General features: G+C 39.0%; 2 protein-coding genes across 2 annotated transcripts in view; one reads left to right on the top strand and one right to left on the bottom strand.

The window, feature by feature from the left end:
• UbcE2M (NEDD8-conjugating enzyme UbcE2M) overlaps nt 1-22,305 on the top strand; it is a 33,861-nt gene extending 11,556 nt beyond the window's left edge. The window contains exons 3-5 of the mRNA XM_076197129.1: nt 280-369; nt 782-898; nt 21,032-22,305. Of these exons, the coding sequence (XP_076053244.1) occupies nt 280-369; nt 782-898; nt 21,032-21,172 (348 nt within the window). The 3' untranslated portion in view covers nt 21,173-22,305. The remainder of the gene's footprint in view (nt 1-279; nt 370-781; nt 899-21,031) is intronic.
• A 596-nt stretch (nt 22,306-22,901) lies between these two features.
• The window catches only part of Rab23 (RAS oncogene family member Rab23), a 234,538-nt gene continuing 230,981 nt past the window's right edge, over nt 22,902-26,458 (bottom strand). Inside the window, exon 7 of the mRNA XM_076197128.1 lies at nt 22,902-26,314. Within this exon, the coding sequence (XP_076053243.1) occupies nt 26,196-26,314 (119 nt within the window). The 3' untranslated portion in view covers nt 22,902-26,195. The remainder of the gene's footprint in view (nt 26,315-26,458) is intronic.

Raw genomic sequence — 26,458 nt, 5'->3', positions numbered from 1 at the left:
TGTTTGTTTGTTATTCAACTATACCAATGCATTTATTTATGTATTTTAATTGTTATTTACATTGTTATAGTTTTAATTTATTATTAATATGATTTTTTTTTTTTTTTTTTTTTTTTTTTTTTTTTTTTTTTTTTTTTTTTTTTTTTTTTTTTTTTTTTTTTTTTTTATCCGACCTAGATATGGATCAAAAGGTCTCCTGTCGGCATGCTTTGCCTTTGTAATCCTTTGTAATATGGGTAGATTATTGTTATTATATATTTTTTTATCTTTATCTTTCAGGGATTCTACCGGGGTGGCCGATTTGTTTTCAGCTTTAAGGTTGGACCCAACTACCCTCATGAACCGCCCAAGGTCAAATGTGAAACCATGGTGAGTTACGGTTTCACCCGACTTTTAATCTTGTAGGATGCAATGCTTTAGATTAATTTCTGTTCTTAGGTCCTAGGGTTTCCATCCTGTAGAAGATGACAAGAGATAAACTCCTTATTTTCCTGCATATCGTAAGAAGTGATTAAATGAGGCAGAATGAGGGGATTATGTTCTAGTTTGTATATGCTTTGATTTGACCAGCTCACTTATAATGGAGATTAAAGCCTTTGTTTGAGACGGTTGAGGTTGTCCACTATGGTGTGTCAACATGTAGCTAACTTAGTTGCACTTTCTATCACCTGTATTGCAGCTTTGTGTTTGTTTCCTCTTTTACTGAAAGAAGTTAAAACAAATATGTTTAATTGTAGTGCAGTAGTTGAATGATGGAGTGTTTTTATTTTTATTTTTTCAGGTATACCATCCAAATATAGATCTGGAAGGCAATGTGTGCCTCAACATCTTAAGAGAAGACTGGAAACCAGTATTGACCATTAATTCCATTGTCTATGGTCTACAATATCTGTTTCTTGTGAGTAATTTATCTTAAGTATTTTAATGGGAATAAATTGGTATGAGTTACTCAGATGTGTTTACCAGACAAGTTTTGGAGGAACAAGTTGGACTTATTTTGAACTTGAGTTATAGTTTTCCATTGCATATTTGTATCTTGGCAGTGATGTATTTGTTTTTCTCTGTACAGTATAGGTGTTAAATATTGATATGTGTGTGCTTGTTTTATATCACTAGTTTTATGTATTTGCTTAACCCCTTCCATACGGTGCCGCACACGTAGGCGTCATGGACTTAGATCTCGGTGGCAGCATCCAATGCCAGCCGTACGACGTGTCGTAATAATACTCGCATCATAAAATATAGTCACCGCTTATATCGATCGTTCTCTCTTCACCCGTGAATTTTGATAACCATAGAAAATGCGATTACAAAAGAATTAGAAAGAATGTCATTATGGAGGGGCAACTACAATAAATATAATCGAGACGCCGATATGGCAGCCTCGCGAATACACTCGCTCCCCATGACGCCTACGTGTGAGGCACCGTATGGAAGGGGTTAAGAGTAATGTACAGAAGAGGAACTATGCTTATGGGGTCCTATCACTTTCTCCGAATATTGTCTATGGATAGATAGACAGAGCATGCTATTTAGTAGGACTATTTTCTCCTTATAATGGGGTGATTAAGTCCATTCATACACTCAACCTACACCCATCCAAAACCCTTTCAACACCTTTTCTGTCTTAGCATCTTATATCTAGTTATAGATTTGCATATGGGCTATATCATCTTCTAGAGCCTGTTTTCATATAGTTATACATGCATACATACATATACCAAGGCTTTTTCCCCCTTACAAGGGAGGTAGCCAAAAAGAAAAAGACATAAAATCATTCCCACCTATTCCATCCCTGAATACACTCCACTCCCCTCCACCTTCCCTCTTATCTTAGCACCTCCTGGACGACGGGTCATCCCTGCACCTTGTCCACTGCTCTGGGTCAGAAGCAGTGTTGCAAGACACAGCACATCCACAGCAAGGCCGCTTCATTAAATCTCATTAAAATCCTTTACAATGATTCAGTCAGTTTAGGTCTTAGCTTCTGTGGTGGGACACCCATAGCCCAAACAAAAGCAGGTAGCAGTGCCTGTGCCCTCTAACACTTCTTCCTTATAGGAAGAGGTTGCCTCGACTTCTGCTGCAAGTAATGATGCTCAAGCCCAAAATTAAATGCTTCTCATCTATCCATTTTACCACAGACACTTAATCTATACACCCTCTTCCTTGCTTAAACCTACACACTGTTCTTCCCCGGTTACTTCAGCTGTACCCTTCCTAATCCCATCAAATAACACATGCCCTTACATGTTACCAGCAAGATTCAGTTGACTGATCCTTCTAAAACTACTACACATATACTTCTCTCCATTTTCCTTGTATAGCAGTACTATACACATACTTGGCCAGTCCATGGGGACACTTCCTTCCCAAAGACGCATGTTGAACAATCACGCAAACCAGTCCACTCATTGTCAGACATTTTGCATGGCCTCTATCCAACCCATGTGTTTTTTCAGCTTTCATTTCTCTTGGTACTACATGTACCAGGGCGGTGGACAGGAAGTAGGGATGACCAGTCATCCAGGAGGTGCCAAGATGAGAGGGAGGGTAGAGGGTGGATGAGAGTGGAGTGTATTAGGGATGGAATGGGTGGGAATGGTTTTATGCCTTTGTTTTTTGGCTACCTCCCTTGTAAGGGGGAAAAAGCCTTTGGTATATGTATGTACTACATGTACCTACTTTTTTTCACAAGCCACGTTATTCTCTACTCCCATTACAGTCATTCTTTTTCATCTCCCACTACCAATGTCAAAACCTCCCTGTCTTCCTCTGCATTAAACAACTCCTTGAAATACTCCGCCCATTTCCCTTTCACAGCCTTCTCTTCCATTATAGAATGTAAAGTTAGCTGTAATACTTGTTCTCTTTCATCCTTAATGTTGACCACAGAAAATGCAATGAGGCCTATTCACAGAATACAGGAGTCACTCAGCTACAAGTACAAGATAAATATAATCGGGACAGTGATGTCTGCATTCTCATATTCTCACTCACACCTTCATAATGCTGATGTTGGCATCATCGTATGCTAAGGGTTGATAAATGGTCCATCCTCTCTTTAATTGGCTTTCCTCTGTACTTTTTTTCACATCCTTACAAAATATTTTTTTTCTATTTCTCAAAATTTCAAAATTCTTGGATACAGTCTCCTCTTCTCTACTTCACTTCTACCCTCTTTACTCTCAATATCTCATATGCCTCATATATATATATATATATATATATATATATATATATATATATATATATATATATATATATATATATATATATATATATATATATATATATATATATATGCAAAGATGCCCCATCATCCAGGCGGTGCCAAGGTAAGAGGGAGGGAGGAGGGTGGAGGGGAGTGGAGTATTTTAAGGACAAAATGGGTGGGAATGGTTTTTATACGTCTTTTTCTTCTACTTCCCTTATATGTATATATGTGTATATATATATATATATATACACATATATATATATATATATATATATATATATGTCTATGAAGGGTGTATAGTCTGAGTATGTGGGAAAGTCTTTCTTACGTCGAATTGTGTGTCAGTCGTCAGGGTGAGAAGTAAGATGGTTTGTCTGTGCAAACGAATTTGTGGTTTGCTCGTTGACTGTTTGAGGGTAAATTGACTATTGTTGTGCTTATTACTGCGCGAGAGTGTGTCATGCTACAGTTGGATAGCGTAATGCTGTTGAGCGTTTTGTATAGTTTACTGGTGTTTGTTTTGTGATCAAGTGCATTGATAAGTTTTGCACACTATGGTAAATAAAACAAAAGAAAAAATGAAATGGTGTATAGAGAAACTCAAAGTTAATAAAGCACCAGGGCCTGATGATTGGCATCCAAGAATCTTAAAGGAAATGAAAAATGAGATTGTTGTTCCAATATAAATGATTTTAAAGAAATTCATCATATCCGGAGATGTCCCAAGAGAATGGAAACTAGCTAACATTACTCCCATGTTCAAAAAAAGGTGACAAAAAGAAACCAAATAACTACAGGCCTATAAGTTTGACTTCAATCATAGGAAAAATGATGGAAACTATCATCAGAGAGGCTATCGAACATCATTTAAAAAGTAACTGTTTGATAAATGATAGCATGGTTTCAGACGGAAACGTTCTTGCATGACTAATTTACTCGAATTCTACAACACAGTTATCTCAAATTATGACAAAAGAAACAATATAGATTTAATATATGTAGACTTTGCAAAAGCTTTTGATACCGTCCCCCACAAAAGACTACTTACTAAATTAGCTTCACACGGAATAAGTGGTAGCATATTAAGTTGCACTAGTAATTGGTTGAATGATCGAAAACAGAGATTTGTTTTAAATGGAAAAACTTCAGGATGGAACAGTGTTACAAGTGGAGTTCCTAAGGGTTCTGTTCTTGGGCCACTTCTATTCATAGTATATATAAATGATATAGACCATGGACTAAAATCTATTGCCTCCAAATTTGCTGATGATACAAAAGTATGCGGAATGGCAAATGATCACTTAAATCGATTAGATATTTAAAAAAATATTTAGATAAATTACAGCAATGGTCTGAAAAATAGCTAATGAATTTTAACACAAGTAAATTCAAGGTTATGCACATAGATTAAAATAACAGTAAGTACGATTACAAGTTATTTGGAAATTCGTTAACAAAAGTTGATAGTGAAAAGGATCTGTGTAATTATCAGTAACAATCATAAATCATCCAAGCAGTGTGTTTCAGCCTCTGAGAAAGCAAATAAGTTTTTAGGACTGATTGCATGATCTTTTGACTTCAAAAGTCCATCACTTATTAACAAGCTATATAAATTGTTAGTTTGTCCACATTTGGAATATGCTGTTTCCGTATAGTCACTGAATCTCATTAAAGAAATTGACATATTGGAAAAAGTACAACGGCAAGCCACAAATTCCAAATATCAAAAATGAATCATACGAAAATCGACTAAAACATATGAATTTGTTTTCCCCAAAAAAAGCATAGACTCAGAGGTGACTTTGTTACAGATCTTTAACCCCTTCAATACAGGCCACATCACACATCTGGCAGCATTAGCTGCCAGATGTGCAATGTTGCGTCATAATACTCGCATTATAAAAAATAAAGTCACTGCTCTATCGCTCTTTCTCTTTCACCCGTGAATTTTGATAACCATAAAAAATATGATGAAGCCAGTTTACAGAGTATGGGAGTCATGCAGGTATGACTACAATAAATATAATCAAGACGCTGACGTCGGCATCCTCGTGTACTCACTTGCTCCTCATGACGCCTACATAGGCGTCATTGTATGGAAGGGGTTAAGATTCTAAAGGGAATTGACAACATCAAAAGTGACAAAATTTTCACACTGAATGAAAATCGGGTAAGAAACAATGGTCTCAAACTGTCCGGAAATGGATTTAATTTGGAAGTGGGTAGAAACAAGTTTGTCAACCGTGTAGTTAATGAATGGAATAAACTAACTGCAGAGGCAGTGCAATGTAGTTCTGTTCAAAGCTTGAAGAATCATTTAGATAAACACCTAAGCAAAATGCTGTAATGACTATCATTTATTTTATATTGTTTGTTTATTTGTTTTGTTATCATTTGTCCGTTTGTTTATTATTATTTGCTTGATTCTCGTTTATTATTAGTTATATGTCAATTCATTATTATTTACTATTTACCTGTTTGTTTATTATTTAACTATACCTATGCATTTATTTATGTATTTTATTTATTATTTACATTATTATAGTTTTTATTCTTTTATTTATCATTATTATGATTTTTTTTGCATCTGACTTAGATATGGACCAAAAAGTCCCCTGTCGGCATGCTCCGCCTTTGTAATCCTTTGGTATATATATATATATATATATATATATATATATATATATATATATATATATATATATATATATATATATATATATATATATATATATATACATGAGGTCTGTTAGAAATGTATCCAACTTTATTATTATTATTATTTTTTTGCAAAAACCTGATGGATTTGAATTAAGTGTGCTTGCATGAGCCAACCTTGAACCTTCGTGCGCATGTGCGAATTTTTTCCTGCCAGTTGATAGTGTCAGTTGCTGGCAAGCAGCATTTGCGTGAGGTGTGTATTGCTCTTGGTGGTTTTTCATTGCTTCCACTGTGACAACTGGGATTTGGTTTCCGGGTCTTACCCGTACACCCAGGACTCGTCACCAGTGATTATGGTATTAATGAAGTTGGGGTCACTGTTTGTGGAGTCCAGCATGTCCTGTGAGACTTCAACACGAAGTTGCTTTTGCTTCAATGTCAGCAGCTTTGGCACAAATTTCACCGCCACTCTCTTGATGGCCAAATCTTCAGTCACAATGGAATGTGCTGAAAAAGTGCTGATGCCCACCTCTTCCGCAATTTCTTGGATAGTCACATGATGGTCCCGCATCACCACAGCGTTTACTTTGGCAATGACCTGGTCATTTCGGCATGTTGATGGCCGATCGGAGGGTGGCTTGCTCTCCACCGTTGTGCTGCCGTCTTTAAACTGATTGTACCACTCCTTAATCTGTATGATACATCGTCACTGAAAGCTGTCTGAATCTTCTGAATGGTTTCCATGTGGCTGTCGCCCAGTTTCTGGCAAAATTTGATGCAGTAGTGCTGCTCCAGTCGTTCCGTCATTTTCCTTGCAATTAAAAACCGCTGAGAGCACTACACACTACCTTATGAAATGCTGCTTGCCAGCAACTGATGCTATTGACAGGCAGGAAAAAATTCTTGTATGTGCACGAAGGTTCAAGGTCAGCTCATGCAAGTGTGCTTGATTCAAATCCATCAGGTTTTCACAAAAAAATGTTGGATACTTTTCAAACAGACCTCGTATTTTAACCTCTTCACTATGAGTCAAATTCTTGCACGCAGCATCAGATGGCTAATGTATTATAGAATATAAAGTCACTGCTGTATTGCTCGTTCTCTTTCACTCTGAGTAATAACAAACACAGAAAACATCAAACCAGTTCACAGAATTCGAGGGTCACTCAGCTAAAGCTACAAAAAAATGTAATCAAGACACCAACACCAGTATCTTCATATACCCTTGTGTGCCTCATGATGCCTATGTATGTGTCATCGTATTGAGGAGGATAATCATGTATACGTACATATTACCAATGTTTTTATTTGACCAAACTTGCTCCATTCACAGCTTCTTTTATACTGTGGACCCAGCACTCCACATGGTAGCTCAACAACACTACCACCTGGTGTCTGTTTACTGAAACACACAAATCCAATATGGCTGCCCTCAGCCAAATGACAACAATGAACAGCCCAACAATGCTTGGTCCTTTTTTTTTTCTTTTTTTTTTTTTCCAAAGTATTTGTAAGCCAAGGAAACCTATTGACCAAAGAGGACTGCTCGCAAACGCTGGGTCGAGGCCCCCTCTTAGTAAGGCAGTTGTCAAGCTGCTCCGAGGTTCAGACCGAAGAAACAGAGTTAATCTTGCCATGCAACAACATATCCCTCAGCAGTGCAATGTTGATGCGAAGACGACGATCCTCCACATCATGAGAAGAATTCAAGGCCTCCACCAAACTCTTGTTGTCAATCAAGCAGTGTACAGCTAAAGTCTGGCATTTGACAGTGTCCCTGATAATCCATCTAAGAGAGGAAGCAGCCTCAGCGCACTCAGCGAGCACCAGGGTCTCAGCAGACAATGTGAATGTCACCACTCGGCACAGTTTCCTTGATTGCCAATAAATCGGACATCTTCCTTCCCCATCCTCGAGAAAAATCACAAATCCTCCGTGGGAGCCACCATCAGATAGGTTCCCAAAGTGTCTGAGAATCACTCACTTATACAGTCCTCTACAGCTGACAGCTTTCTAAACAACAAGCAAAAATGGTCATCCACAACTTGGTTGATAATCTTATTGAGTCTCACAGTATCAGCTACTGTGGCATTTTTACAATGTCTGCTCAGTTCACACACATGAAAGGCAATGCCAGGTCTTGTTTGTGTAGTTATCCAGCTCAGTTGACCAATCAGAGCACTGAATTCATTCTTCTCATTGTCCAACAGCTCACTGGACTTAGCTGCCAACCTGCAACATCCCATACTCAGTGGTGTGAGCAGACTGGCATAATTATACTGGCCAACTGTTATACCTTCAGCTGTAGTGCCCACTTCCAAACCTATGTACTTGAAGGTAGATGATGCTGTGCTTCCAATACAGAACTCTCCTTGAAGAACATCAATAACCTTCTCCTGGAACACCCCAGTGCCCATCCAGAGAAAATCATCCACATGTACACATATGATATGAAGTTCACTACCATAATACCAAGAAAACAAGGATGGTTTGAGTGGACACATCTCAGGTGACAGAGACAGTAGCTGACTCATGACACTTAAGTACCACGCTCTCACTGTGTCACGGACTGTACACCATCTTTTTCAGTCTCCAAAGCTGACCACTATGATATTCTGGGGGAGGATGCAAGTAAACCTCTTGCTTTATGTAGTTGGCCTGAAGGTAAGCTGACTTCACATCCGGAGCCAATTGGATAGATTCTTTAGAACAAGCTGGGGAGTCCTTGCTAAAGTTGGATGTGTCCTCCTCAAAATCCCTTGCTACAAGGCATGCCTTGATTATAGGGGTTCCATATTTCACCTTTTCTGTGATAACCCACTGCACAGATGTAAATTCCTGTCCCCTGTCCTCAACCTCCTCATAAACATAATTTTTTGCCAATTTTGGACTTCCAGCTCCTTTGCTTGTATTACTTCTCTATTGGAGTAAAACACGAACATCTCCACTTCATCAGGGACTACTTCCAATTCTGCAACTTCTGAAAAATACACACACTCTACACTCCCATCAGATTTCTTTTGGTAATTGAACCAATTTTTATATTTTTCAAAAGCTTTAAATGGTCCTGTGTTTCTCTTTAAGAATTCTCTGGCAAATCAGAGTTGCTTACAATATCATTTTGTCCTTGTTGTACCTCACCTCTGTCATCTACTTCCTCAGTGTTTTCAGATGTTGATGGAATGAAACAAACCCCCTCTGAATCCTCATCCATCTCCTCCTGATCACGTATGCCCTCCATATTTCTCATTACCTCCTGAGTGTCAATCCAATGGATGATCCACCACAAGTCTGAGGACAATCTGTTTGAGACCTTAGGGGAAGTATAGATAATCGGCAAATATGGGCTCTGATGGAAACACCCCCATGATGAGTCGGAACCTGCTTGCCATCCCTGTCAATAACTATGCCTGGACCATGCCGTTGCTGATCATCATTATGCTAAAAGTACACCTCATTGCCATTGTGAAGGTCACTTATCTCCGTTGTGCACACATCATTATGTAAGGCTCTCTTGATCCTTTCACTAGATTCGTTTTTGAGGTACCCCCTTTGAGCAGAGTGCAGAGCATTCAAGTTTTATCGCACAATATCCGAGCCAGAAACTTACTCAGGCAAGGAGCTACTGGTGACAGATGCCACTGCAGGATTGAAACCAAATAATAATTGCTTTGGACTAATGTCGGAATTATTCACTAATGCATTATGGCCTGACACTGCCCAAGCCAAGGCTACATTGGTATCACATTTCATATCCTTAAATACTTTTAGCACCATGTCACCAATTATAGCATTCAATTGTTCACATGTTCCATTCCTCCATGGACTTTCTGCAGCAGTGGTTAAATTTTTAACACAAACTGATCACCAAGTTCTCTCAATGTCACTATTATTAAATTCAAGTCCGTTGTCAGAGAGAAGTTTCCTTGGAGCATCAAACAATGAAATCCAATTTCTGAAGATGCTGCCAACCACTGTCTTAGCAGACTTATTGGTGATGGCTGATGCCACACAATATCTTCTAGCAAGATCTACTATGATAAGAAACAGATGTTGCTGTACCTGTTTCAGATCCATTGCAATTACTTCATTAAATCTCTCTGCCATCTGCACACTGACAGCTGGTCTAGAATTTGGATGATTATACTTAAAACTCTTTTCACAATTTTCAGTAACATTTTTAATCTGTTTCTCCATGTCCCTCTCCAACATCAGCATTTTGCAACATCCTCATTAATCTCTCCGCACCCAATGGCCATATTGACAATGAAGTGTTAAGACAGTTTTACTGCTATCCATTGAAGCCAATAACACATTTTGGATTGCTGGTTCTAGTCACAAGAACAGTGGTAACATGTAGTGACCTGATGATGCTACCTTCAACTTCACCCATTTATTCATAATCTTCACTAAATCCTTACCAAAATCGAGAATAATTTTTCCTTTTTTCATTGACTGCTTACTAATCAGAATTAGAAGATTGCAAGATTGCACTCAACAACATCGGTTGACAGATCCAATGTCATACCTCCAATCCAACATGGAAGTATTACACACTTAATGGATCTATAGGTTACACCATTACCAAATGTAAATGTACAGCTAGATTTTTCTTCTTTGCCATGGCCAAGTCTTCATCGGACAGGTTGTTCAAATAATTATCCAACCACTGTTGACCACTAACTGTAGTTGAACAACCAGTATCCAATATACCACAATTTCAAGACTCCTTGACCAAATGTATAATCTTAGTCTGACATTTTCATCACTGGCATATCCAACAAATACTGGCATTTGTATCGTGTGGTCTTCACTATTACCACCAGTATCTTGTTCGTTGATACCCCTAAATTACACCTCATTATTATCATATGAATGCAGACAGTACTGAGCCCAATGGTAATGTGAGTCACATATCACACATTGTGAAATTTGGCCATCACAATCCAGAGGATTTAGTCTTCGATTAGTCACTCAAATCAACTTGTGTTGACCTTATTGCTCCTCTTCCTCCTCAAAATCTGCATCTCTGTGATGATCTATGTGGTCACAGTCCATAGGTGACATAATAGACCTCTTAAATATTGCCATAAAAAGCAGGCTCAGCTTTAATGCTTGAGGGACACTCTGCACCTATACATCTGACTCCTTAGTTGAGTGCACACTCAATTGCTGACCAAGGATACATTTTAAAGTAGATTTCATATTAGTATAGTTGATTTCAGAGACATCACAATTTGAGTCTCATGCTCAGCCAAGTTGCTTGAAGCAAGAAACATAAAATTAGTGTCATTCATTCCTTTGTAAACTTAAAGTATCTATATTCAAACTTACTCACATATTCATTAATATTATTGTTATTTCTTCTGAAATTATACAAATTATGAAATGCTGCAAATTAACATCAACCTTTATCAGGCAAGAATAATGTGTCCAGTTTCTCAATAATGCTCTTGACAACATTTTCACTCTTCAAAACTGTTAATTCACTGTACAGTCTTTTCGTCCATTATTGGTGGTTGTTCTGTGAGATTCTACACTTTGCCAACCAAGAGGTTTATCAGCCATTTCTTGTCATTAGGATCAATGACAGGTACCTGGATTATGTAATCCCTTAAGAAGGATGTCAGAATAAAGCCAGTCTACTTCCTCACTTCCGTTTAGAGGTCCCCAAGGGGCTGATACTTGGTCTTTTAGACAAGGCCTAAGATCTCAGTTTATCAACTTGGTAATTCCCTCACTTTTAAATACATCTCGGTACAATGAGGTGCTAAGATGGGTAAGACAGTGAATGGGTTTTGAATGAGAATGGGATGGGTGTATACTTGACTTGTCACCCATCCCCCTTTATAAGGGGAAAATATCTTTTGGTATATGTATGTTAAATACAAAGGAAGTTGACAACAGGCAACATCTCCCTTACCTACAGTATACTACTTTCAGTCAGTAACATAAAAACAATCCTACACTAATATAACCCAGACATCAGTTCAGTTCTTCTCAGAGATAAGCGAGAGGTATGGAGGACTATTGCCAGTTGTTGTGAGGCTGTGGGTCTCTAGCCAGCAAAACTCAAGGCAGTTGCTTGGTTTCTTGCCATTGATATGCATGTCAGTTTCTTTAATCTTTTTTAACAGGATGTGTCTGGGGACTTTTTCAAATGATTTATTGTCTATTTTACCTTTGCAATTCCATTTGGTGGCATTTCCTTGTAGAAGCCTTCAAGAACTTGTGTATTTGTTTCCTTTCCAAAATCAGTCTTTCAGTCACTTTGGATATGGTGGAAAGGAGGGAGACAAGTTCTATAGGAATGATGGTTTTCTGGTAGTCTGTTTGCTTTCACTTTTCCTTCTGTGAAAAGGTGAAGGAAATACAGTCAAAATTAATAGAAACTGGATCTGCAGGTTGCTTGTTAGGCCCTCAAGACTGCACCTCTTTATGGAGGTGAGGGCGTTGAATAGTTTTGAAGATATGTAGCAGGGAGATTATTCTATCTAAAAAAACACCATGTGAGGATGGAACTTTTATTAGTACAGTGAGACCTCTCATAATTGGATGTTATTTTGTTTGCGGTGTTTTTGCTGTGTTTTCGGTGTTTTGGAGTGGTTTTTGGGTGGCATAGTGATTGCATGCACTAAACAACAGCACCAAAAACACAGTGAAAACACTGCAAACACAGCTAATTAGCGTCCGTTAATGAGAGGTCTCATTGTACAGTGTTTTATCGAATCACAAGCGAAACATACTAATGAAGACTCTCCTTGCATGGTGCTTCTATAGACTTGTTGGCAACTACCAGTTACATACAGATTATTCTATGATAACCTCTATCTCACAATACCACCACATACTGGTACTAGTAGTGGTCCCTGTTTGATGAGGTTGGTGAGAAAAGAAGACATTGTTGCAAAGGGTTTGAGTAGGTACCACAAAGCCAAGTGTCTGTAAACATGAACTGTGGGTGAGAAAGAGTATTAGGATGGTTTGGACGCTTGGAAAGAATTAGTGAAGAAAGATTACTAAAAGAGGTGTGGAAGGAGTGAATGTTGGGGGGGCAACCTAGGATGAGATGGATGGATGGGGTAAAAGGGGCATTGGAAAAGAGGGGAATGTCTGTTGAGGAAGGATGGGAGAGGACAGAAGATAGGGGTGAATGGAGAATGGTTGTGTATGGATGATGCTGTGATGCATGAGGGGGATGGGGGGTGAGGGAGTATGTATGAGAAATAAATTGACGCAGCCCGAAGGGATTTCTCCCCATCTCCTTTTCTGCATGAGGGGACGGAGAGGGGGGGGGGGTCGCCGAATTAATGAAGCGGCCTTGCTGTGGATGTGCTGTGTCTTGCGACACTGCTTCTGACCCAGGGCAGTGGACAGTAGGGCTGGGCGGGATCCGAGTACTGGACCCGAATCCACCGGATCCGACAAGGCAGGAGGGACCCGAGTACCAGATGTTGGTACTCGGATCCGCTGAGACGAGTACAAACGATTACTCAAGGATCTATTTTCCCTGTGGAGCCAAAATTCGTTATGACCACTATCTATACGAAGCATTACATTTATACCATACTTGATATTATCATTAATTAGTTACAAAGTCATATGTTGCAAATGAAATTACAATACAAAATAAACTATTATTTTCGGCTAGCGATACATGGCATACAATTTCAGTATTGCCATCGGCATCTCAAATTCTTCGGAGACTGATTGGCTGATGCGCTGTGACGTCACAGCAGAGGGTATAAATAGTGCCGCGCACTCCACGTGACTTCAGTAGCAGCTGCAGTATGAAACGGGAGTTATATTGTCCGCAAATTTACTTAGAATTCTAAGAAGTTACTTTCTTGCACCATGGCAGCCAAGCAAAGCAGAACTGCTCCAATATGGGCCTACATGGAGCAAACTGAGGATGATTTAGTCATCTGTTTGACGTGTAAAGACACGTTCAAATACTCTGGAAGTACAACTTCCAATCTAATCAAACACCTCCGCACTAAACATCCTATTGAATATGCGGAGCTGAGGGAAGAAAGTGATGCTGGAAAGACTGTCAGCACATCCAAACAGCCTAGGTTGACAGTACAACCCACTCTGGCTGACACTATAGAGATTCCTTGGTGTTCCTCTTGAGTGGGATTCGCCTAGTTGGTGTGGACTCGAGTAGATGTAGCTGTGGCGATTACCAATGCCAGGCGAATACCGCGCGACTGGGATCCGACAGAGGATGTCAGTCGGATCCCGCTCCCAAACGAATCCGTGGACTCGCGCTGCCAGTTCTCCGTGCTGAAGGAAGTACTCGGATCCGGATCCGAATCCCGCGGATCCGCCTGGCCAAGTACTCGGATCCGCGAATACTTAAGAACTCGGATCCTGCCCAGCCCTAGTGGACAGGGTGCAGGGATGACCCGTCATCCAGGAGGTGCCAAGATAAGAGGGAGGGAAGAGGGTAGAGGGGAGTGGAGTATGTAGGGTGTGGAAGGGGTGGGAGAGGTTTCTATGCCTTTGTCTTTTAGCTACCTTCTGTGTAAGGGGGGAAAAATCCTTTGGTATATGAATATATGTATGTGGGTGAGATGAAAATTTCCTTTTCATAACTGTATCAGTACTGTCTGAAAGTTGATTATGATCAGTGGACAGGCACATGATGTTTGTCAAAGCCTTGAAGGGTTGAAAAGAGTGCAAGTGATTGAGTTGGAAGGGAGCTCTTGATGCAAAAGAAGTATTTTAGGGGTATTACAAAGGATTACAAAGGCAGAGCATGCCAACAGGAAACCTTTTGGTCCATATGTAGGTCGGATGCAAAAAATTATCATAATAATGATAGATAAATAAATGAATAAAAACTATAATAATGTAAATAATAAATAAAATAAATAAATGCATAGGTATAGTTAAATAATAAACAAACTGGTAAATAGTAAATAATAATAAATTGACATATAACTGATAATAAATGAGAATCAAGCAAATAATAAACAAACGAACAAATGATAACAGAACAAATGAATAATATAAGACAAATGATAATCATTACAGCATCTTGCTTAGGTGTTTATCTAATGATTCTTAAAGCTTTGAACTGAACTACATTGCACTACCTCTGCAGGAAGTTTATTCCATTCATTAACTACACGGTTGGTGAAGTTGTTTCTACCCACTTCCAAATTAAATCTATTTCCAGACAGTTTGAAAACCATTGTTTCTTGTCTGATTCTCATTCAGTGTGAAAATTTTGTCACTTTTGATGTCAATTCCCTTTAGAATCTTAAAGATCTGTTACAAGTCACCTCGAAGTCTACAATTTTTTAGGGAAAACAGATTCATATGTTTTAGTTTATTTTTGTATGATTTATTTTTGATATTTGGAATCAGTTTTGTAGCTTGCCGTTGTACTTTTTCTAATCTGTCAATGTCTTTAATGAGAATCGGTGACCATACGGAAACAGCATATTCCAAATGTGGACGAACTAACGATTTGTATAGCTTGTTAATGAGTGATGGACTTTTGAAGTCAAAAGATCATGCAATCAGTCCTAGAATCTTATTTGCTTTCTCAGAGACTGAAATACACTGCTTGGATGATTTGAGATTGTTACTGATAATTACACCAAGATCCTTTTCACTATCCACTTTTGTTAATGAATTTCCAAATAACTTGTAATCATATTTACTGTTATTTTTACCTATGTGCATTACCTTGCATTTACTTGTGTTAAATTTCGATAAATAAATAAGTATTTTAGGGGTATTATTTTAGGGGTTGTCGCTCTGCATTTGGAGAGGGAATTAGTGAAATTCTGCTTCTGTGAACAGCAAAAAGATATGGGGTGCAAATTTGGTTAATGGGATTTGAGGTTGGTCCTTCAAGGTAGGAATTAAGGTTTGAAGTTGGTACAGTGAAACCTCTCATTAACGGACGTTAATTAGCTGTGTTTGCGGTGTTTTCGGTGTTTTGGAGTGGTTTTTGGGTGGCATAGTGATTGCATGCATTAAACAACAGCACCAAAAACACCGCAAACACAGCAAAAACACCGCAAACACAGCTAATCAACATCCGTTAATGAGAGGTATTACTGTATTGTTTAAGTGCTTGCAGGTCGAGTGAGTTAGAGTCTCCCTACTTGTGGTGGAGGTCAAGGTGATGACAGTTTGAAAACTGCCACCAGTGAGTTGGACCAAGGGCATGGTTCATTAAAAGTTCCATGCTACAAAGTCTTCTGTGAGGGGCACCATCCGAGCCTCCTGATAGGGGGAGTTTGTGACGAAAAACGGAATCATTCAATTGTTAGGGGATTATGGTAATGTCTTTGTGTCTGCCTCCTTTTTTAAGGGTTGAGGAGTTGGTTGTTGATTTCGAGGGTGGAGGAAGAGTATGAAAATGGTTTGTTGAAGATTTTCAGATCCTTTTCCATACTTTAGAGATTTTTTTGGGGGGGAGGTCTTCTTAGAGTTGATTGGTGATGATAATTTGGTTTTAACATTGTGAACTCCCCCTATTAACAGGCTAGGACAGTGCCCCTTACAAAGGACTTTATAGTGTGGAATTTAATGAACCATACCCGTGGTCCAACTCGCTGATGGCAGAATTCAAACTACCATCACCTTGACCTCTGCCACAAGTATCAATGCTCTAACCTGTTTGGGTATAGGTGATTGATGATATATAGGTTTCCCAAGAGGATCATCATGTCTTATGCATCTGTAGGATATAAATGCTCTTTTGAAGAGAGGTGTGGTGGTCAGGGTTGGATATCTTTACAGGTTGTGAAAAGTAGGTTTCTTTGCTCTCGAGTTGGTGCAATCGTTCTTCCTCTAGGGAACTAAATGTTGAAATGTAGAAGGTGAATCTGTTGGTGAGGAAAGGACTGTTGGTATTTAGTGATCTATAAGTTAACTAATTCAGTATGATGATGCCTAGGTAGGCGTCATGAGGCGCGAGTTGGTACCCAAGGATGCCAGTGTCGGCATCTTGATTATACATTTTTTTGTAGTTGAACGTGAGTTACCCCTGGATTCTGTGAACTGGTTTGATCAGGTTTTCTGTGTTTATTATTACTCTGAGTAAAAGAGAATGAGTAATACAGCAGATACTTTATATTTCATAATGTGAGTAGTGTGGTGTATCGTTCATGTGCCAGCCGATGCTGTGTGTGAATATTTGACTCATACTGAAGTGGTTAAATTATTGTTGAGTGTTGAAGTTTTGGGGATATATGATGATAATTGGAAGGTTGTCCAGTTTGTGTGTAGGTATTCTAGATAGGCTTATACCAATTCGCATAGATCTCATACAAAGGTATTGATACTATATAGATAAAAATATGAACATTGTTCTGCAAGACATGATAGAATGTTGTGAATATTTTATCAGAAATTTATTAAGGTTTAAGAAGGAAATGGGCAAGAAGTGGTTTACCAACAGTGGTTAATGAGCGCTGAGACATTTGGTTGTTGTAAGAGAAGATTAGGTAGGGATGATAGTGGTAATTGACATGGAGCTGCCTAGTGTAGGCCTTATGGTCTCTTGACATCTCCCCCATTCTTATGTTTTTATGTGCGGATGAAGGATCAGGTTGTGGAGAGGACCTTGTAAGGGGTGTAAAGGGAAGTAGGTAGTGATTGTTTTGATGTGGATCTGGCATTACACACCATCAAAGTCAAGGAGGTCAGGTGTGTATGGAGGTAGGTTTACAGAAGTACGAGAGTTTGAGGTTGAATACCTGTGGGTTGCTCAAAGTTGAGGAGAGTTAGTGAGTGGGAAGTAAGAATGTTTTCAGTCTGTTACATGGGATTGTGAAATGAAAGTGTTTCCCCAAAGTTGATGTAGGGTGTTCATGTTCCCAAGTAGAAAGTATGAGAAGGTAATTGTAAAAGATCAGATTGTAAAGGAAATCCTCTATATACAAAAGGAATATGTACTTTTAAGCACTTTTGTATATTGATCATTTGTGTATTAAAGCGAGACAGACACTGTGGTTGCTCGTGTGATAAACTTGGTTCTGTACAGTATTTTCTTTATTTTTTCATACTTCTTTTCATACCATTGAAGCATATGCCATTTGTATAGGGATAATTGTCCTCACTTTTGTTTTTTCATGCCTTTGAATCTTTTGTATATCAGTTTTGTATAGAGTATATTCCCTGTATTTCTGAAGTTATATCTTCTGAAGTTGGGAAGATATAGAGGTAAGACCATGTATGGTTTTGGCTGCAATGGCTTGAAGTTGGATAAAGATCAAGTGAAGATGTATACTTGTACCCACTTTTGTTTCTTGTTAACATATGCATTCAAATTTGAATTGTTGGGGAGGGAGTAGGTCTTCCCAGTTTAGGATAAGTCCGTGACAGTTCCATTGAAGTATTGGGTGTATTAGTGTTTAGGTTGGTTGGATATAATTATGGGTGTAGGTTGCATGTTAAGGGAGGTTGTTGGAGGAAGGTTGGCTTATTGTTAGGGGGGCTCTTGATTAGTATGGTTGGTGATGGGTTGATTATATGGGAGAAGGGTTAGTGAGGATACTGCAGGTAATCTCTGGTGGGTCTAAGTTTTTGAATGAGGACCAGGTTGACAGTGTATGTCTGGGTGAGATGGTCAGGTGAGGAATGTGGCTGACAATTTGTTACTATTGTGTATTTACCGAGTTGTATTTACCTAGTTGTACTATACGGGAAGAGAGCTATGCTCGTGGTGACCCGTCTTTGTATCTCTCGGCATCAAGTTTTTTTTTTTTTTTAATCTTGAATAGTGTTTGCACACACTGTTTCGTTGTCTAATTTGTTCCAAGTATCTATCACTCTGTGTGGGAAGCTGTTCCTTTTCAGATCTCTTCTGTAACTATCCTTTTTTTAGTTTCTTTTCGTGTCCTCTTGTTTTACCATTATCCCATAATAACAAGTCATTCTTATCTAAGACTTCCATTCCTTTCATTATTCTATAGATAGTCAGCAAGTCTCCTCTTTCCCTTCTTTGTTCTTTGTGTGTATGTGTATCAGTGTTTGGGGAGAGGAGAGATATTGTTAATGAGTGGGGGTGTGGGGAGAGGGTGGGGGCATGGGGAGAGGGAGTTGGGGTATGGGGAGGGAGTGGGGGGATTTGGATTTAGGTAATGAAGAACTTGAGATGGATTTGAGAAAGAGGCTAAGCTATGGTAGGTAGTGTGTTAGCAAGCTGTCCCCCCTCCTTCTCCCTCCCCCTCCCCTCCCCCTCCCCTCCCCCTCCCCTCCCCCTCCCCTCCCCTCCCCTCCCCCTCCCCCTCCCTCTCTCCCCTCCTTCTCCCCCTCCCTCTCTCCCCTCCTTCTCCCCCTCTCCCCTCCTCCCCCTCTCCCCTCCTTCTCCCCCTCTCCCCTCCTCCCCCTCTCCCTCCCTCCCTCTCCCTCCCTCCCTCTCCCACCCTCCCTCTCCCTCCCTCCCTCCCTCCCTCTCCCTCCCTCTCTCCCTCCCTCTCCCTCCCTCCCTCCCTCCCTCCCTCCCTCCCTCCCTCCCTCCCTCTCCCTCCCTCCCTCTCACTCCCTACATCCCTCCCTCTTCCTTCCTCTTCCTTCCTCTTCCTTCCTCCCTCTTCCTCCCTCCCTCTCCATTCTCTCTCTCTCTCTCTCTCTCTCTCTCTCTCTCTCTCTCTCTCTCTCTCTCTCTCTCTCTCTCTCTCTCTCTCCCTCTCTCTCTCTCCCTCTCCCTCCCTCCCTCCCTCCCTCCTTCCCTCCTTCCCTCTTGCTCCCTATCTCTTCCTCTCTCTCCCCTTCTCTCCCTCTCTCTCTTTCCCTTTCCCTTTATATCTTTCTCTTTATCTCTTTTTCTTTCTCTTTTTCTTTTTCTTTATCTCTTTCTCTCCTTCTCTCCTCTTTCTCTCTCTCTCTCTCTCTCTCTCTCTCTCTCTCTCTCTCTCTCTCTCTCTCTCTCTCTCTCTCTCTGCCTCTCTCTCTCTCTCTGCCTCTCTCTCTCTCTCTGCCTCTCTCTCTCTCTCTCTGCCTCTCTCTCTCTCTCTCTGCCTCTCTCTCTCTCTCTCTCTCTCTCTCTCTCTCTCTCTCTCTCTCTCTTTCTTTCTTTCTTTCTTTCTTTCTTTCTCTTTGTCCCTTGTACATACAGCACAGACAATAGTTTAACATTTATTTACCAAGAAATATGTTGGTATTTCAGCTGTGGTCAGCTAGTTGGTGGCTGCTGGAATCCAGTGAAATGGATCAAGAGGAACTTGTATGACTCCGTTCTTTCACCTTGTCCCTGTACTTTTCACCGTCTTGTGTTGGAGCACATTTACAAATGCTCCGACATATAGGATGTGTTGCAAACAGTATGCTTGCTTTCACTTTTTCTTATATATTTTTTAAACCAATAAACACCACCTCACCTCCATCTGAAGGTGCAGGTGATGGCAATCTGGCGCGGGCCCAGTTTCTCAATTTCAACTATTTTTCCTTCATTTCTTTCATGTAGGTAAGGTTAACCCAGTGGTTCTCAGCCTGGGGACCATGACAAGAATTAAGGGGGCAATGGACAGCTGTTATGCATTACTATAGAATGTGAGGATTCTGAAGAAAAAAAAAACTTCCATCGCTCTGTCCTAGCAAAAGAAATACAAGATGATTATGATTGTTAACTTTGTAATAAACCAAAGGATTTGTCTTCATTACAATGTTGTTGTTGTTGTTATTATTATTTTAATTATTTATTTGTTTATTTATTTATCAATAATTTATGGATTTATGCCATTGATTTTAGCTACCTCCCTTGTAAAAGGGAAAACAGCCCTTGGTGTATGTATGTATGTATGTATTTAAAAATGAAGGGGAACCATATGAATGTTGAAAATTCATGAAGGGATTAATGGAGTGAGAAAGTTTGAGAATTACTGGGCTAAACTCAAGTGACTGCTGCTGCTACTGCTGTTAGCAGCAACGGTGGCATCCAGCGACAGAAGCACTCACTTAGACAACACAGACAACAGTCTAAATTTTTTTTCCTATATATATTGTATGTGAAGGCCTGAGGACTGCTGCTGGCTGTTGTGAGGTGGACTTTCAGTTTGCATAACTTGAGGCAACAGTTAATACAGTATGTTATTACCTGAAGGGTTCATTTGCATAGTTTAGTTTTTACAGTATTCTTGTTTTGGCACCTCCATAATGTACTTTATTTTTTTACTTCTACAGGAGCCTAATCCAGAAGACCCCCTGAACAAAGAGGCAGCAGAGGTTTTGCAGAACAACAGACGGTTATTTGAACAAAATGTTATGAAGAGTATGAAAGGTGGTTATATAGGAAACGTCTACTTTGAACGCTGCCTCAAGTGATTGTTGTGATACTAACCAACCACCCACAACCCGTCATCCCTTTGTTGTTATTATTGATAATAACCAGTGATGCAAAGTGTCCAGTGAGGACTTAAAGACTGGTTCAACAAGACCTTGGTGGCTGCTGTAAGGTCTTTATTGGTTATCTTCTTCTACTGCCTCTTATACAAGCGAGTCATGACAAAACTACTTTTAGTCTGGCTTGCTCTCTACCATTAGTCTATTATTTTTATCATTATGATTTATTATTATTGTTGTTATTATTATTCCTGTTATTATCATTGCAAAGCAAAAGAGGAGTGAATAGGAGTGATGATGATCTTGTATGACAGCACTACATTAAATGATGCTGTGTAAAGAATTAATAATATTGTATTCCTAGTCTTTTTTTATTTATTATTATTTTTTTTAATGATTACACTTCTACTCAGGAAACAAAAAGTAAGATGGTTTATGTTATTATGCTATGTATCAAATTTCAGGTGGTCATCAGCTTTGCCTAATAGCACATGTAGAGCAAACATGTGTTTTAGTTTGCAGCATTCTTCTACTTCGTTCCATACAATATTTTTCCATATTTTTTCTTTCTTTGTGAATGGTTTTACCACCAGTGAAGGTGTGGAAATAAGCAATGCTTTTTTCCTTTTGGAGGTTTGTTTCGCCCTCAATCCTACTGTTAAGAGGGCTTGTCAAAACAAACTCGATATTGCAAATTAGAATTAAGAATTAATTATTCATCCAATTGTACAGGATGGAGCTAAAAGTTGCCAGTGGTCCACTCTGAGTTGGTTTTGTCAGCAAATACCAAAGGACTGGAGCTTTCCTTGCAAGCTAAGACTGTGCCACAACACCTTTATATGCTGAAAGAAGCTGTTTTTTGGTTCTTTGAATCAGATTAGAGTTTGAGAGCCAGGGTACCTAAAATGGTAATCTTGACATTACAGTTGTGATACACACTTGTTACTTAGGCCAAGTGAGTAGGTAGGACTCTAGCAGTTTTGTACTTTTTAGTCCTCCGTTGTGCTTTTTTCCTTCCATTTTTTTATCACAATGATTTTGATAGAAGAGGAGACTCCTACAACAGCCCAACAGCTTATTCTGCAGTAAACACAAAATAACAAATTTTCACATTGGATGTCTGTTTTATTAATTCCTTTGATGAATGAATGGATGCCATCTTTAGAAAACACAATGCTGTGGGTTAAGCAAATGTAAAGTTTGAGAAAAATGAGGCAATGCAGCAGTGGATAGTTTTTGATAAGTGAAGATAAGTACATACCAAGGGCTTTTTCTCCCCTAGAAGGGAGGTAGCCAAAGTCCAAAGGAATAATTTCACTCCTACCCTTTTCTTCCCCACCCATTCCATTCCCATTCACCACCCCTCCCTTCCTTCCTCTCATCTTGGCTCCTCTTGGATGACTGGTCATCCCTGCATCTTGTCTATCACCCTGAGTTAGAAGAATGCAGCAAAACACAGCACATCCACAGCAAGTCCACTTCTTTTGATTGGTGACTCCAATTCTCCATTCTCTCATGCAAAAACTTTGAAGATGGAGAAAACCCTTCTGTCAATGTCAAAATATCATTTACACGTAACAACTCCTACCCTCCACTCCCATATCCCCTACCCAGTCCCTTCCATGCATCACAGTATCATTCATACAACACAGTCATTCTCCATTCATCCTTATGCCTTCTCCGTAACTTCCTTCAAGGTAAGTAAAAGATGTTTTTTTTAGATTACAATATATTGTTTAAACAAAGAATTGCAGCTATATACACAAAGTAGATATACATACATTGATAAATCTGTGCTGAGTAGTTGGTTTCAAGATTTACAAACTTCATCTAATCCTTATTTATGGGGATGATTAGACTTGAGTGCCAGTGAATGTTCCCCTTGTACATCTGGATCTTCAGAAGTCACTATTACAATGCAGTAGGGGCTAGTGAGTACCAAGGAATGGTTTCCTAATGGCAAAGGTAAACAGAACACATACTTTGCCATGATTAATCATTTCTTAGAGTTGCTTGTGAACAAGTTACGTTAACATAATTATCTATAATACATAAAACAAGAATGTCTTGGTCAGTGATAAAGCAAGGTACAGACTGACAACTCAGGAGGTGTATGTCTGAGGTAGAAGTTCAGTTGGCTTGTTAGTGTCAAATGGAAATGTTTTTGTACAAAACTGAACAGACAAATTTAACCTGTTTTGCATGACACAAAGCTGAGCATACACAGACTTTGTTGAACCCTTCAGTCCAGTGGCATATTTTATAGCTTTTATTCTGAAGAAAGATTTAGGACAAAATGGAGTCCCAATGAAGAACCTGGTTTGTCCCATGTCAACCCCCAGTTACATAACTTACACTTTATTTAGGTAAACTACACATTTTTATCTTGTTAAGGAGAGGGGTGTCATAGACTGGGTTTAAAAATGTCTTAAACATTCAGTTGAGAATCCTTTATCTTAGTCTTTTGCCCCATTTGCATAAAATCATTTTGTTCTAGATTTTGCAAGGTTACAGGTGAAGTGGGCAGGACAAAATTGGGTCTCATCAAAACCTTGGGTTGTACTTACTGTCCTCTTCACAGGATTGATCAAGTTTTGTGCTAATCTTTTTATAATGCAGTTATGGAATTGTATTGGATTTACTGTGTGTAAAGCACATTTTGTCATGACACTGTTAGGTACCAACTGAAATTCTGTCCTGAAACGTGAAACTCAAAAGTTGACAGAATCTGTGACTGTGAATGTCATCATTGTATCAAACTAAAATTGTTTAACTTACAGGTGTAAGTAACTATACTTTATCTTCCCTGCTACAGTTATAGATTACCTATCGCTGTACTTGTTCATCTTTGATACCATGGTGCTGCGTGACCATGTATGTCATGAGGAAGTAAGTATGGCACCTTTCTGACATGGAATAATGCATCTCATGCATTTGACATGCAGTTATGTTTTACACAAAATCATTGTCATTTACAAAAGTCTCCAGTGAAAATTGTGTAAAGTTGAGCTTTAGTATGAAAGGTAATGAAGTACATATAGTGGACTATGAGGTTTCTTACTAAGTGTGAGTGATATTAGGGACATGAGGGATATACCATGGATGAGTTGGATGTTCTGAACAAAGAGTGAGGTTATGAGTGCTGGAAGTGAGGAAAAGGAATATGCTGAATGCAGGAATATAACCATATATTGATGGTATAGCAAGTGAATGATTCAGTCAGCTGTTAAGATCTGTTTATATCTGGCTCACCATCACAACTGACACTAATAGTTTTTTCATAAGAGTAGACACAGTGGCATAGTGTTGCCAACAGAAGGCTATATACTATGCAACATTGTTCATGAATATCAGTAGAGGTGGGAAGACAAGGAGCTTTAACATTTGACTACAAAGGGGCCAGTGTGTGGAATGGGTATAGAAGGTTGTGTACAAGAAAGGCATGTGGCACATAACATAAAATACCTATCAGACCTAACATGGAAGTGAAATTCACAGGTAATGTGTTTTATGGGCTGGTTCAATTATTAACGACAGTGAGGTGAAGAGTAGCTTTTGTAAGTAGATGAGACAAGAATGTATTTAGCAATCAAGAATAAGTCCCCATGGGTGATACTGTACAAAAAAAAAAGAGGAAATATGGTGAATGTATGCAAGGATCTATGCTATAGCAGGGATATTCAACTAGCAGTTTACGTAGGTCAAATCTGGCCTGTAAGGCATTTTTAAATTTAATTCCTTTTGGTGTTTCTGGGCAATTTAGAAAATTACATTGGCATATTATGTTGAGAAAGAGGGGAATGTCTGTTGAGGAAGGAAGGGAGAAGACAAGATAGGGGTGAGTGGAGAATGGTTATGTATGGATGATGCTGTGATGCATGGAAGGAGAGACTGGGTGATGGGGGGGGGTGTAAAACGTGGTTGCATGTGATTGCTATTTTGATGCAACTCAGGGATTTCTCCCTGTTTTTCTGTATGGGGATAGAGAGAGGGGGGGGGGTTGCTGATTAAGTGAAGTGGCCTTGCTGTGGATGTGCTGTGTGTTGCTGCATTACTTCTGACTGGGTGAGATGCAGGGATAACCTGTCATCCAGGAGGAACCAAGAAAAGATGGAGGGAGGGGTGGTGAATTGGAGTGGAGTATGTGGGGATGAAATGGGTGGGAGTGGATTTATGCCTATTGACATTGGCTACTTCCCTTGTGAGGGGGGAAAAGCCCTTAGTATATGTATCATTATGTATATTCTACATGAATTCTGTGCAAAACAGTAAAATTACTTGAAAGGAAATAACTTTATTAGTGCTTATTATGTTTATGTGGAGGTACATAGATCAGGAATTAGAATTCATATCAAAACATTTGGCATACTGTGCATATTTAGGTTTACAATATGGCTGCCATCTGAAAGTAGTTGAATAGCCATGTGATACAGCATCAAGATATCCTTGCATCATAACCTGTCTTCACAATAGTTCATTTGTTCCATTTACTACAAACATCAATAAGACCACAGGTCAGTTCTCTTTTATAATGATATAATGTGTGTATACTGGAAACAACCAGTCAAATTTTCAGACTGATTTGTGTCTGCAAATATAGATACAGTACAAGTTTAGTGGTATGTGTACTTGTGATACATAAATTTTATGTATTGGATGAATGCCTACATAAATCCAGTGTGTAAGAATGATACAAATATGGTGACAAAATCACCAAGTAACTACATCACCATAAACATACTGCAGTATACAATTATCACAATGATTACTTAGCTGAATATACAGGGATAATATCTTTAGCACCTTGTGCTAAATAGTGATTTAGTTTTCTGTTCAACATCTGTTCACCAGTTTGGACAATCATGGGGCGTATTGCAATGTATGATTTTCAATATTCTTGCCAAAAAACTTTTTAAATGCTCTAAATCAATTCACTTTTTCTTGGTATGAGAACAGCAATACACCTGTATTTTCTCAAAAATAGAGCTAAATAGTTATCTATGCACTAGATCATTTTACATGCATTTTTAATCAGCTGTTTCTTGCTTGTCTTTTTCTTCCCACCCAATGTTATTGTGTCACCTTTCTTGCTCTTGTTTCCCGTAGTACTGGTTCCAAAGATGTCTGCAATGAAATAATAAATAATAAATAAATAGATTTATTTGGCAAAGAATCAACATACATGAAGTGCAGATAATGACAAGAACACATAGTTCGAAATAATAATTGCAAATTGCCAAGGATAACACAAAAAAGCATGGTGGTGAT

The sequence above is a fragment of the Oratosquilla oratoria genome, chromosome 13, assembly GCF_046742065.1.
Source record: "Oratosquilla oratoria isolate Oo_2021 chromosome 13, ASM4674206v1, whole genome shotgun sequence".
Taxonomy (NCBI): domain Eukaryota; kingdom Metazoa; phylum Arthropoda; class Malacostraca; order Stomatopoda; family Squillidae; genus Oratosquilla; species Oratosquilla oratoria.
The sequence above is the reverse complement of the archived record's forward strand: the minus strand, read 5'-3'. Positions and strand labels throughout refer to the sequence as shown.